The sequence below is a fragment of the Anopheles funestus genome, chromosome 2RL, assembly GCF_943734845.2.
Source record: "Anopheles funestus chromosome 2RL, idAnoFuneDA-416_04, whole genome shotgun sequence".
In the NCBI taxonomy this organism is placed as follows: domain Eukaryota; kingdom Metazoa; phylum Arthropoda; class Insecta; order Diptera; family Culicidae; genus Anopheles; species Anopheles funestus.
This window is the reverse complement of record NC_064598.1, coordinates 20,120,523-20,134,052: the sequence shown is the minus strand read 5'-3', so window position 1 is coordinate 20,134,052 and position 13,530 is coordinate 20,120,523. Positions and strand designations below refer to the sequence as shown.

At 45.2% G+C, this 13,530-nt stretch overlaps 1 protein-coding gene across 1 annotated transcript; it reads left to right on the top strand.

Annotated features, from left to right (window-relative positions):
* The first annotated feature begins 1,335 nt into the window (after positions 1–1,335).
* Positions 1,336–13,457, top strand: LOC125763031 (laminin subunit beta-1). The gene is made up of 16 exons (XM_049425753.1): positions 1,336–1,448; positions 3,409–3,521; positions 3,603–3,653; positions 5,301–5,559; positions 6,356–7,035; positions 7,103–7,788; positions 7,870–7,890; positions 7,970–8,576; positions 8,988–9,952; positions 10,035–10,131; positions 10,204–11,180; positions 11,249–11,601; positions 11,676–11,817; positions 11,888–12,076; positions 12,153–12,297; positions 12,373–13,457. The coding sequence occupies exons 2-16, from the start codon at positions 3,461–3,463 to the stop codon at positions 12,507–12,509; spliced, it is 5,370 nt and encodes a 1,789-aa protein (XP_049281710.1). The 5' UTR covers positions 1,336–1,448; positions 3,409–3,460; the 3' UTR covers positions 12,510–13,457.
* Positions 13,458–13,530: the final 73 nt, after the last annotated feature.

The window sequence follows — 13,530 nt, the reverse complement described above, 5'->3', positions numbered from 1 at the left end:
AGAAATAGAAGGGAGATTGTGTGTTGTAGTGCGTGTGAATTGAGTTCGGTTTTTTTTTTCGTACGATCGAGTTTTCCATCACTCACCAGATCACCAGATGGAATTCGCTTTGCTCTTGGGAACGACGTTTTGGAAAACATATCGATCGTGTACACATCCGGAGGCAGCAAAAACGACACAAAAAAAAACCAATCGTGAAAAACATACTTTTTCTGGATACACACACATGATCGAGGCAGTTCAGTTTGCGTACGAGAGAGAGAGACAGTGCGAATGGATGAAATTTTTCAAGTGAGAAAGAATGAGCGAGCCTCCTGATGCGCCGAACCCTTATCCGGTGGGTGAAAAGGAGACAAACCCGAAAAAAAACTTCTTAAAATCACGGCTGCATTTCCCGAATTCATCTTCCCATCAGCCTGTCTCGCTCTTGCAAACTCTCACACACACACACATACACACACGCAAAACTATGTTTGAAAGTTATGCTCCGTTGCAGTGTTTTATGTTACCGTACGATGTGTGCATCAGAAGCAGCACATGGTTTTGGGGGGTAGAAAGGCAAGAATGCTTATGCTTGACAACGATCAAGACGGTGACGGTGAGAGATCGCTGTTGATCTTCTGCCGCTGTACCACTACTGTGGGTTTGGTGTAGCATCAGCAGATTCCGCCGACAGCGAACGCACCCCCCCCCAAGCAGATGGTTGCATGGTCCCCAATGCGTTCCACCATTCGAAACGGGAAAGTTAGACAGAGATTCGGACAGCAGAGTATCCCCTACATGTGTGATGCATTTGAAGATCAGAGGGCTTTTTCTCCTTTGCCAGAAGATGCAAAACAGACAGCTCAAGAGTCGTGCGATCGACAGACATACCACACGATCATAAGAAGAAGTGTTTTCTGTAGTTGTTGTGTGTGTTGTTTATCTTTATGTGCCAGCCTGTGCTGCCCGTGAGACGACGGACCACAACAATTCGCTGACCTCACGTGTCGTTAAAAGTGCAACATTTAGCTAAATTGTGTGAGGATCAGCAATTTATAGCTGATTTTTAAGCCCGTGTCCGTTACCGGGATTGAAACCAGCGAAAAGCAGGACCGTCTGATGGTGTGCAGGGTGTGTGTTGAAAATGTGGGCAAAATTAAGGGGCAAAACTTATGTAAAATTCATTCAGTGTTTAAAGTAGTGTTTTAATTGATGTATCTCTTATGTTTCATTTCCACAGCTGCAAACGGTGGAAGTAAGTGTGTTAAAAAGTGAAGTGAAGTTTTGGTTCAAGTTCTGGTGTTGCTGCGTGTGTGCTGTGCTACCGAAAAAAAGGTATTTTTGTGGAAAAATCTACTGTGCTCGTGACGGATTTGTGCAATATTCAATCGTGTGTTCCTGCGTTTACTTGCCGTTAGTACCCACTGACGCTTATGAGTAGCTGGCATACCATTGCATGTTGAACAGTAAGTGTTACCTTCATCTCGGGTTTTTGTAGGTGGTAGAAGGCTCGGTATAAGACACAGTTAGACATCAGCCTTCCTTTTTTGGTGGGGTTTGGAACTTGTTTCCTTTTGCCCGTATTGGGTAGGTTGCAAGAATACCGTTTCCATTCTTGCGAGAATTCTTCACTTTTCCTTGATGTTTCTCGTCTGGCGGATGAGTATTCTAAAAAGAAAGAAACGAAATCATACTGTCTAGTGTAGAACACGTGCTCTGTTTTGTGCAAATTGGTGGAAAATTTTTGTACTGATGAAGATGTTTTTTTCATAATCTTGTAACAGAGTTTTTAATAATCACCATCAATCACTGCTATCGTGACCTTGGACAGTTATTCGTATTCTTCTCCTCCAGCAACCAACCACTGTGGAGCTAATGATAGCGTGTGCTTTAATTGATATTAAGCATTGGTAACAAGTGTACGTACAAGTGGCGATAGAAATCTGCCGGAAGTTCTGGCTGATTGTGATACATTCTTGCTGACCTGGAGCTCTCGCCCCCCCCCCCCCCCCCCAAAGGAGCTCATTAAAAATGCAAGCGATGCAAAAGTTTTGCAATGCCGTCGTCGTTTCGTTTGACACATTTGCGCCATTTCACCGTTTCCGCTGGATGATCGTTACTCCTACATAAACCAAAGCAGCAGAAATATGAGAATCGAATTGCAGGTTTTGCTGTTCGATAGAAGTTATTTCACCATTCATATATGTACATCTATATCAGTACATACCAGAATATCAGCATTATAATAACCAGTTCCTTACAATGGACAAAAGTCATGAAAATACTATGAGTAGCTCTGAACATAAAGGCAACTGGATCACAATGTCGCTAATGAATGAAAATTGTTCTAGATACGAACGGAAAATTTACCTCATTTTGAATGCCTTTAGTACTTGTTAGGACTTTGCGAATTTTAACAGAAGTTGTTATATTCAATCGGTAGAAATTATACGTTGCATGAAACGTCTCAAAGAGGAATGCATTGGAATACTCATGGAGTTCGTGTTCTATTAATTCGAATGTCCAATTAGCGCTATTCTACTGAGGCGAGAGTTGCAGCGTAAATTATACCTACAACGTTTGCATACATGCCATAGAGCAAGTAGCTACAATATTTAGCAAAACACTTTTTTGTTTGTTACTAAGAATATTGAACAGTATGTTGCCAGTTGTCAGATAGAGTCATTAGAATAAACCAGGTATGAAAATGTTTTTTGAAACCCAAATAAGATCATTTGTAGTTCAGCGATAAAAATACAAAAAGTTATGCAATTAAAACTTCTTCTCGATGCTCCCAAGAAACATAATACTAGTTGGCCCCTTTTTTTTCCTCCGCTTCGATAAAACACAAGTCAGCAAACACAGCTAATTTATCTCCAGCGAGCGTGTAGTTTCAGCGGAGGTTCAACGGACTATGCACATCGTAAGGAAAGCGAACAAATATCCACCAACACCCCACAGCAACTGTCGAATGTAACGAAAAAAAACCACCCATGAGCGTATGCATATGCCGGAATTAGTTACACACGACATTTCTGACGATCCCCCCTCGCCGGTCGTATTGTACTTGTGCCATTATCGCCGTCTCCGAATGGGAACTGAAAGAAATCTGACGTGCTCGGGCAAACGTATTTCTTGTACCATCCAAAGAAAAAAATATATATATACGAACTGAGGAACTGTTCTATCACAAGCAACAGCTTTCAGAACAACAGGCTTCCTTATCACCGGATACGAACACGCGGTTCATTATCGCTACAGGGTGTTGCAGTACGCGCGTGAAACTGCTGTAACTTTCGAGGATGGTTTAGTACGACGGAATTCGGTACAGCTTTCAATCTTTCAATCCGGTGTTCAAAGGGTGGCCTAATGGGGTGATCAGAGCAAGGAATTAATTCCCATGTTTTTTGTTGCATTTCGTTACAGATTAGGGACGTTATATTAACGTCCTACCCATGTATAGCTGGCCGCGGCAGCGATGGCCAAAATAGGATCGTCATGTATAGCACACGTAGTTATTAATTTATTTATTTTCCATAGTAAGTATGGGACGCGGTAATAGACTAGGTACGTCTTCAAACGTTTTTTTGTAATAATTCTTCCTGTACATCTTTTTCCAGGTCTAATCTTAAGTAGCAATGCACAACGTCGACCATATGGCAGTAATCGATGTAAGTATGGCTGCTAGAAGTTGATAATAATTCAAGAATTCGGAAGGTGTTTTAATGCAATAAACACATGATAGAAAAGGGAAGAAATCGACCAGAAATTTACCAGAATTTCAGTATCATTTGTGTGCCTATCTGTGTGTATGTGTGTCTAACCAGTTTAAGCATGATTCCATTCTACCTCAACTTACATTGCTTAGGCACATTATTATCAATCATGCGCGTAACTATCATCTCACTCTCATATTCATCACCTTATTTGTTGGTTGTTTCCATTGGTGTTCCACGATAATGTAAAAGCAGTTCCCTCGGTGGTAGCTGCTCCATCTAGCAGCAACACTGACACGCCAACCGTTCCGGTAGTGTTGCGCGGTGATCAGCAACCGATCGATGATGGCGAATCGATGGAGTTCACCGATGAGGATGAACCGTTACCGAGCGATCTGTTCCCGAACCTTCAATATACCGGCATGATTAATAATCACATCAACTACAACAAGTACAACTCCATTTTTTATCCACCTGGAAGTTTGACACCGGTAGGGTCGGACGAGGTAGCATTGGAGAAGGTTTCCTACCGGACGTATCATCAGCAACGTCGTCGGATGCATGAATCTCAACAGCATCGTACCCATTACCAACAGCATCGAGTTAAAGGGCCTTGGCAGCATAAACACCAACGTGCATTAGGTTAACTATCGCATCATATCGGTACTTTCCCACCCAAAAACCTCAGAAATCTCCAGACTTAAGACCTGGAAATGAATTCTCAACTGAGTGATATAAATGCTCATTATCTCCCACATCCCGGGCTATAGTGTTCCCTTTGCCGTTGGTCTGTGTCTGCTGCAATGAATGATGGCCTTCGAATGCTTCAAAACTCTGTACCATGGCGCATTACATCATAGTTTGCCAAGACGCATTGCTAAACCCTCCTCAGATGCGGAGTAAACACAGCACCATGTACCGTGTCGATGGCCGTCGTCGTTTCATACCATCTTCTCTAACTCCAGTATGAATCGAATCAACTAATACTAACCAAAGACTTATGGGTGTTCTGCTGCCGGTTTTAAGCAGTACTGAAAATTACTCTCATCAAATCTGGCTAACGCTCGATTGGCAACTCTCGGTCGGAGATGTCATTAGATTTCGTAGTTCGCTTTGGTCACCATAACAGTTGATCGTGGATCATCTCGCAAAATGCTCCCCGTGGCTTTAACCTTGGTGATGTGTACCACTGCTAATATGCTATATCCTCCGTGTTCCATCTTCTGTAACGTTTCCAATGTGTGTCCATGATTCTGGCTTCTGAGAATGAAGAATAACTCCTCCACGATCGTATCGCGTATGAGCGTTGTTTACAGAACGTGCTTCCACAGATTTTCGTGCCAGCCCCCCCGTTCCGTAGTGTCCGTTATCCACTCTTCCGCTTCTTACATATGTTGCACACAATATGTGCAATCCCCCAAGTCCGTGTCCAGTGCTTGGGTTGGGTGAATGGTTTCCCTTAGGAACTGGTTCTAAATTTAACTGCACGGTCTATTCCAAACTGTACTAATACATATCATATCCTTCCCGCTTTCGCCTATCGTTCTTCGCCTTTGTGCACCGGCGATTGGCACCGGGTACATCGATAACGTCGATCAACAGTAGCGAGCAGACCGCCGATTCACCGTGTCCATCCGTGTGAGCAGAGCTCTTGCTATCCGGCTACGGGCAATTTGTTGATAGGACGGGAGAACCGATTGGAAGCGTCATCGACCTGCGGTACGGTACAGCCAGAACGTTACTGCATCGTGTCCCATCTGGAGGAGAAGAAATGTTTCCTCTGCGATACGCGCCGCGAAACCGAGAGCGATCCGATGCGGAACCATCGGATCGGTCAGATTATCTACAAAATGCAACCAGGGTAAGTATGAACAGGAGCAAACAATTAGACAATGTTCAACAAACTTTTAGTGGCATTACATCATACGATACGAGAATTTCGCATCGTTGCTTGCAGTTGCTTTTAAAGATGAATGTTGTTTTTACTTTTTGCAATGTAACATTAAGCGATGCAACATGTGCACCATACTCAGATAAGATAGAATGTGTTTCGTTTGTTTCTCGACTTCATACAGCCACGGCTTCACAGTCGGGTATAAACAAACACTGCCCACAAATGCAAACATGGTGTGCAAATAAATGTTCAGCATACAAATACCCGGTCACATCCGTCCGCTAGACCCGGTCGGTCCACCATTGGCTAACAGAGGCAATGGCCAAGAAGTTGTCAAAATTTAACGACGACAAAACAAAACCAAAAAAAAGGAAACGACCGAACCGACGACGGATCAGCACATCTGCTGCTGGTCTGGTACCCGTACGTGATCGATTCGCTTTTGTTTGTCAGTCATGGGTAGATCTCGCACAAATAGTTCGGTTCGAGTTTTTGGTCGTGACATCATCCGTACGTAGGAAAATATTACATTAACAGCTCGTTTGGCACACTGGCCGGCTGTAGACGATGATGTCAGGAAATGGATGCAATTTATTTATCTATCGTTTCCGGCAGAGTAGTAGTAATAACACCAGAAAACAACGATAGAATACATCGTTTTATAGTTTCATACGCATGTGCGTTACTAGCAGCTTATCTTGTAAGTTTTTCATACCAATCAACGTGTCTCACATGTGTCTCTTTGATATCTCTCACCATACAGAACGGTCGAACAAACCTGGTGGCAGTCGGAGAACGGGCGTGAAAATGTCACCATACAGCTGGACCTCGAGGCGGAGTTTCACTTTACCCATCTGATCATCGTCTTTGCGACGTTCCGTCCGGCTGCGATGCTGATCGAGCGATCGTACGATTTCGGCAAAACCTGGCACGTGTACAAGTACTTTGCCCACAGCTGCCGGGAGTCGTTCCCGCATGCCCCGCTGGTCGCACGGAACATTACGGATGTGGTCTGCGATCACCGGTACTCGGGTGTAGAACCATCGAAGAACGGTGAGGTGATCTATCGTGTATTACCACCGAACATGAACATCGAGAACCCGTACGCCGAACATGTGCAGAACATGCTAAAGATGACGAACCTGCGTGTAAACTTCACCAAACTCCACTCGCTCGGAGACAATCTGTTGGACGATCGGGACGAGATACAGGAGAAGTATTACTACGCTATATCGAACATGATTGTGCGTGGATCTTGCTCTTGCTACGGCCATGCCTCGCGCTGTTTACCGCTCGAGGGTGTACGAAACACGGTGGACATGGTGCACGGGCGGTGCGAATGTACGCACAACACTAAGGGCCTGAACTGCGAAGAATGTGAGGACTTCTTCAATGATCTACCGTGGAAGCCGGCACTCGGCAAACAGACCAACGCTTGTAAAAGTATGCTACATTGTACTCTGCTGGTTCATCGATCGCTTTTTAATTGATATTTTTCTTTTTCCGTTAGAGTGTAACTGTAACAACCATGCGACTAGCTGCCACTTCGATCAAGCCGTGTACGAACATTCGGGACGCGTGAGCGGTGGTGTGTGCGATAATTGTCAGCACAATACGCAAGGATATCACTGCGAAGAATGTTCTCCGTTCTTCTATCGCGATCCGAACGAAGACATCCAGAGCCCGTACGTGTGCAAACCGTGCGATTGCGATCCGCGTGGTTCACTGGACGATGGCATCTGTGACTCGATCGCCGACGAGGAGAATGGTATCGCGGCCGGTGCCTGTCACTGTAAGCGTAACGTGAATGGACGTCGATGCGATCATTGCCGGGAAGGATTCTGGAACTTCGATGAGCATAACCCGGAAGGTTGTCAGTCGTGTACGTGTAATACGCTCGGTACGGTAAACAACTCCGGTTGTAATGTTTACACGGGTGAATGTATCTGCAAGCGGCTAGTGACCGGACGTGACTGCAACCAGTGCATGCCAGAGACGTACGGATTGTCCGACAGTCTGGAGGGATGTACGCCTTGCAACTGTCATCCGGGAGGATCGCTAGATAATAGCTGTGATGTGATTACGGGCCAGTGCCGTTGTAGACCGCACATGCAAGGACGAGATTGCAGTGAACCGAAGCAGCACTACTTCATACCGACGTTGCATCGCATCCTTGAAGCTGAGATACCATCAACTGTGAGTAGGGAGAGCAGATCTGTGGATGACCAATGTCAGCTTATGAATATATCTTGTTTTTTTTCACTTCTTTCCTTCTAGTTCTGTGAATCCGGTGGAGGAGTAAGTTACGATTGGAAGCCATGTGCCACAGAATTACACATCACTTACAACCTTTTTTCCCCCATTTCCCTTTTTGTAGCAAAACTGTTCAGTTGTTGTGCGTGAACGAGCAAACGATCGTGATGCGGATTTCACCGGGCCAGGTTTTATCCGTGCATCGGAGGGTACCGTACTGCGATTTACCGTGGACGACATACCGAAGACGATGAACTACGACGTGATGGTTCGCTACCTGCCCCAGATGAAGGGAGACTGGGAGAATGTGCGTATGACCGTAATCCGACCGGATGTATACGACCCGGAAGGACCGTGTGCAAACTCACACCCGAGCTATGAACGGGATATCACCACAACGCTGTCCGAGTACGAATCGAGCGCCGTTGCGCTTCACGACATATGTCTGGAGAGTGGCAAAACGTACAAATTTATCGTCTCCTTCCAACGTCACGCACCGTACGACGATAATCCGACCGCGCAGATCTTGATCGATTCGATCGTGTTGATACCGCGCATCGAAATCACACCGATACTGCAGGGTACCCATCAGGCCGAAGTACGCCACCGCGAGTACGTCAACTTGGGCTGCAACCACACGTACTACGACGTGAATTACATCATCAACGCACCGGAAGAGTGCAAGGATCTGTTGAAAACGATCAGTGTGTACATCAACAACGGTGCAACGCGTAAGTGTGAATCTTTTTGCTACTGTTAGCGATAAGTGATAAATGGTGGCCGGCCTATCGGTAAGCAGTGTGCGTACACCGATGTCCACATGTGGGTGCTATCTTATCAGAGCGTTTCATTAGTAGTGGACGGCATTGAGTGATTAATGGTTTCAGAAAACTAGACTGAAATTTGTTGACATTGAAGCCGCACCTAGGTATATAGATGTACGAAAATGGTTCTGTTTAAATCGTGGTTTGCAGTATTTCTACTAAATACTGTGCTGTTGGTGGGATGGTTAGATTTCTGCACCGCTCAGGATATAAACCCCGGTGATGTGGAGCTGGAACCTTGTTAGAATCGAATTCAAATCAGCAGTAAGACGTGCGTGATAGCTGTGTGCTCATATTTTCTTATTCTCTTCATTGCAGCTTGCGAGTGTAATCCGACCGGTTCGAAGAGCAAAAAGTGTGCTGAATCGGGTGGTTTCTGTACGTGCAAGACAAACGTCGTCGGCCGGCAATGCGATCGATGTGCACCGGGTACGTACGGGTTCGGACCGGAAGGTTGCAAAGCCTGCGACTGTAACAGCATTGGATCGAAGGACAACGATTGCGATTTGATCACCGGACAGTGTAACTGTCATCCGAACACATACGGTCGGGAGTGTGACCAGTGTCAGCCAGGTTTCTGGAACTTCCCCAACTGCCAGATTTGCGAGTGTAATGGTCATACGCCAACGTGTAACTCGAAGACCGGAGAGTGCGTTCACTGTCAGGACTTTACGCAGGGCTGGAAGTGCGATCGCTGTATCGACGGGTACTACGGTAATCCATTGCTCGGATCGTCGATTGGTTGCCGACCGTGCCGCTGTCCGGACACTGTTGCATCGGGCCATTCGTACGCGAACGAATGTTATCTGCACCCTTCGACGAACGATGTGATTTGCTCGTGCGAGGAAGGCTATGCCGGTGCGCGGTGCGATGTATGCGCGGACAATTACTACGGCAATCCGGAAAAACCGGGCGGCCAATGTCAATCGTGCGATTGTAGCAACAACGTCGATCCCAAACGGCCGGGCAATTGTGATGCGAAGTCGGGCAAATGTCTGCAGTGTTTGTACAACACCGAGGGTGACCATTGTGAGTACTGTCGGGATGGATTTTATGGTGATGCGTTGCGGCAGGACTGTCGGGATTGTGATTGTAACTTGCTCGGCACGAACCAAACGATACAGCATTGCGATCGCTACACGGGACAGTGTCCGTGTTTGCGCAACGTCAAGGGCCAGTACTGTGACGAGTGTATTGAAAATCACTGGAAAATTGCCAGCGGAGAAGGATGCGAGGCGTGCGATTGTGATCCGGTCGGTGCGCTCAGCGAACAATGTAATCCGGTAAGTTTGGGGGCCAGATAGGTTTAATAGGAAGAGGTCGAAAGAATGTTGAAATAACTATTATGTCCATTTTGTTTTGCAGTACGACGGTCAATGTACATGCAAATCTGGATTCGGTGGACGACAGTGTAATCAGTGTGAGGCTTACTTCTGGGGCGATCCAAATGTGGAATGTAAACGTATGTACTTATTTACTTGGTTTTTATACCAATGCCCATATTAATTTAATAACATTTGTATTCTACCTTTAGCTTGTGAATGTAACGCTTATGGATCGGCAACACAGCAATGTGATCGCACCACCGGCAAGTGTGCCTGTAAGTCTGGCATGGGTGGGTACAAGTGCGACCAGTGTGACCGAGGTTACCTTGGTCAGGCACCGTACTGTGAACCGTGCGGTGAGTGCTTCGACAATTGGGACATGATTTTGGATGGGCTCCGGAACGAAACGGATCGTACGATCGAGGAGGCGAAAACGATCAAGAAGCTTGGAGCGACCGGTGCTTACAAGAAGGAGTTTGATTCAATGTCGAAGAAGATCGCCCAAATCGAGGGTCTGCTGAATAATACCATTTCCGATCGGGAAATTGAAGCAATCGGTGCCAAGATTGAGCGTATTCGCAACCACCTGCAGGAATCGTTGCGCAATCTGGAGGAATCGGAACGCAAGCTGCAAGAGACGGACTCGAACATTAAGCTCGCGAACATTGATATTGTGAACCTTGGACGGCGGGCAGATGATGTGAAGCAGATGACCAACTACCTGAAGGATAATGCAACGAGACTGCAGGAGGGTAACATTGAGGGTGCGCTAAATCTTACCCGGGACGCTTGGTATCGCGTCAGCTTGCTAGGTGAAACGAACATGAACACTACGATGATCAATAATCGGGCGGAGAATTATTGCCGTCGGGCGGAACATCTCATCAACAAGAATCAGGTCGATGTAGTACGAAACCATGAAAATATTGAAGCCGCTTTCCTGAAGTATCAGGAAGAGCTGAACGATCTGAACGGAAACATGCCGGAACTGAATCACCGCATTTGCGATCGACATGGCGACCCTTGTGATGAGTTCTGTGGTGGAGCAGGCTGTAAGAATGGTTGCGGTGGACTTCGATGTGAGAAGGGTGCGTTGACACTGTCGGAAAAAGCGCTCGACTTTGCCAAGAAGACGGAACAAAACATTAAGGAAAAGGAGGAGCTTGCGGACGATATTCTACGATCGGTAAGTTTGTTCAATGTGAAAATCCACCTTGTAAAGATAATTGTAACACCTTTCTTTTTTTTTGGCAGATGTCCCAAGCGAAAGCAAATGCTTCGGAATCGTACAAGAAGGCAAAGCGAACGCACGACGAAACGCAAGCTCATCTCGAAGAAACGAAGGATCTTATCGATCGCGCAAACGTGCTGGTTGGCAAACTGTCGGACATGATCGATAATACGACTGCTTCGCCGGGTGAAATGCGAGAGCTTATCGATCAAGTGATGAGCTACACACTACAGCTGGACCCGGATCAGATCGACGATCTGGCCCAGAAAATTCAGGACGCGGTATCACATCTGGTTAACGTGGAATCGATCATTCGCAACACTGAGCAAGATTTGCGGCGCGTGGAAATGCTCAAGACAGATGCGCTAGAGAAAAAGTATACCATTTTCGTATTGTAATCATATGCTTTTGGATGATTACTAATGTTTGGACTTTTGTTTTTTTTTGCAGGGAACGTGCAGAGAAGGTTTCAGCTGGTGTGCTGAACATAACGAAAGCTTTGGAAGATGCGGATGATGCACAGAAAAAGGCACGACAATCTATAAAGCAAGCGAATGGGGATATTGCTTCGGCGAAGATCGATCTAGAGGAGGTACATACGAACACGTTTTAAATGATTTTCGAGATCAAAAACATAAATAATCTTTCATATTTAACTACAGATCGATAAGGAAACGGAAGACGCCCAGAAGCGTGCCAACTCTACGGCAAACGCCGTTGTGGCGTTGCAGTCGCGCCTCGAACAACTGCAGAAGGATAACATTCGTAACGAGCTTGACGCAAAGGACATTAACAAACAGGCGGAAGATGTGAAGGACTCGGCAAACAATGCACACGAGCGTGCAACACAGGTACCTATTAGTAGGATTACCTCAGGATTGAACAATGTTTTAATGCAAACCTTAACTTTGTTTTGTATCATTTTAGCTTAAAAACGACTTCAAGTCGGCAAATGAATCGCTCTCCATACAGGCGCGCCGTTCCGAGAGTGCCCGCGAGCGTGCTCAAAATTTGTTGAATCGTGCCTCCAAGATCACCGTAGATACGACCACACAGCTTTCAGCCTTAACGAGTAAGTTACGGAGTGATGGTTCTGAGTGGGAAACAATTACAATAATAAATGTACCTTAAATGCTACTCCACACAGGTATGGACGAAATATACAAATCCAACGAAAAGGACATCCAGCTTCTGGAAGGCGAGTTGAACGATCTTGTCGGCAGGATCACGTTCTATCTGCAGACGATCCAAACCAATGCCGAGCGCTACCGTCAGTGCACTTAATGCGGTTGGACCATTCGACAGACAGACAGGCAGAGGCCTTTTGGCAAATTGGCTGAACCAGTGGGGAATCTAAGCAATTACAAGTGTGTTCACAAGGGAAGATTAAAACGCGAGTTTTCCCTTTAGCGACAAGTTTTATTCTACACGACACGTGTACGCCGGTACACCATTTTTTTCTTACTCGTTTTCAAACACATTTCAAACAAGTGTCTTGCGACGGAAAATTTAGATAATCTTTGTGCCAAAAAAAAAAAACAAAAAAACAAACAGAACGAATGCACGCGAATATCGTTGTCTGTAGCTATTATAGCGTCTACTAAGAAAATCTTAGTAACAGTGACGTAAAATAATCATTTGCAAACGGTGTTCGTATACTGCTATTTTAACAAACTTTTGATTTCCAGCCCCGTATTAGAGTTTTGTTTGAGTTCGTCACTAACGCTAGCGAAGAAGAATAGTATAAGCGATTGATAAGGAATGTTTTAGCCGTAAGAGATGGTGGGTGTTGCCATACTTTTGAAAACCATTGTAACACGCGTCCAGTGCATTTAATATGTTTCCCCTTAACGTAATTCTATCCATTATTTGAACTTGATTAAAGAACAGTTTCTCAGTTCTACAGATTAGTGCTGTAGTTTATCATACTCATATGTGTACACAATAAAACCAGGCAAGGACACATTGAAACCACTCTCGAAAGGAAATATCCTCACAAAATAGTAATACATACATGTTAGTAAATATGCAATATAAACTAGATTACGAAGGTATCAATGCCTTGGAAGGGTGAATAGATGTGAAAGATTGTACCTATCACAAAACGCCATAAATTGTAGCATACAGAAATGCTCGTTTTAACACTGATTTTAAGCAAAAACAATATTAACTAAATCATACATACGCAAGTCCGTTTCGTCGTAAATAATAAATATCTTCAATGTTCTACAACCGTTCGTTTGGATTGATTTTGTTTTGTAGTGGAATATCGCATTGTACACTTTTCTTCTGGTCAAAAAATACG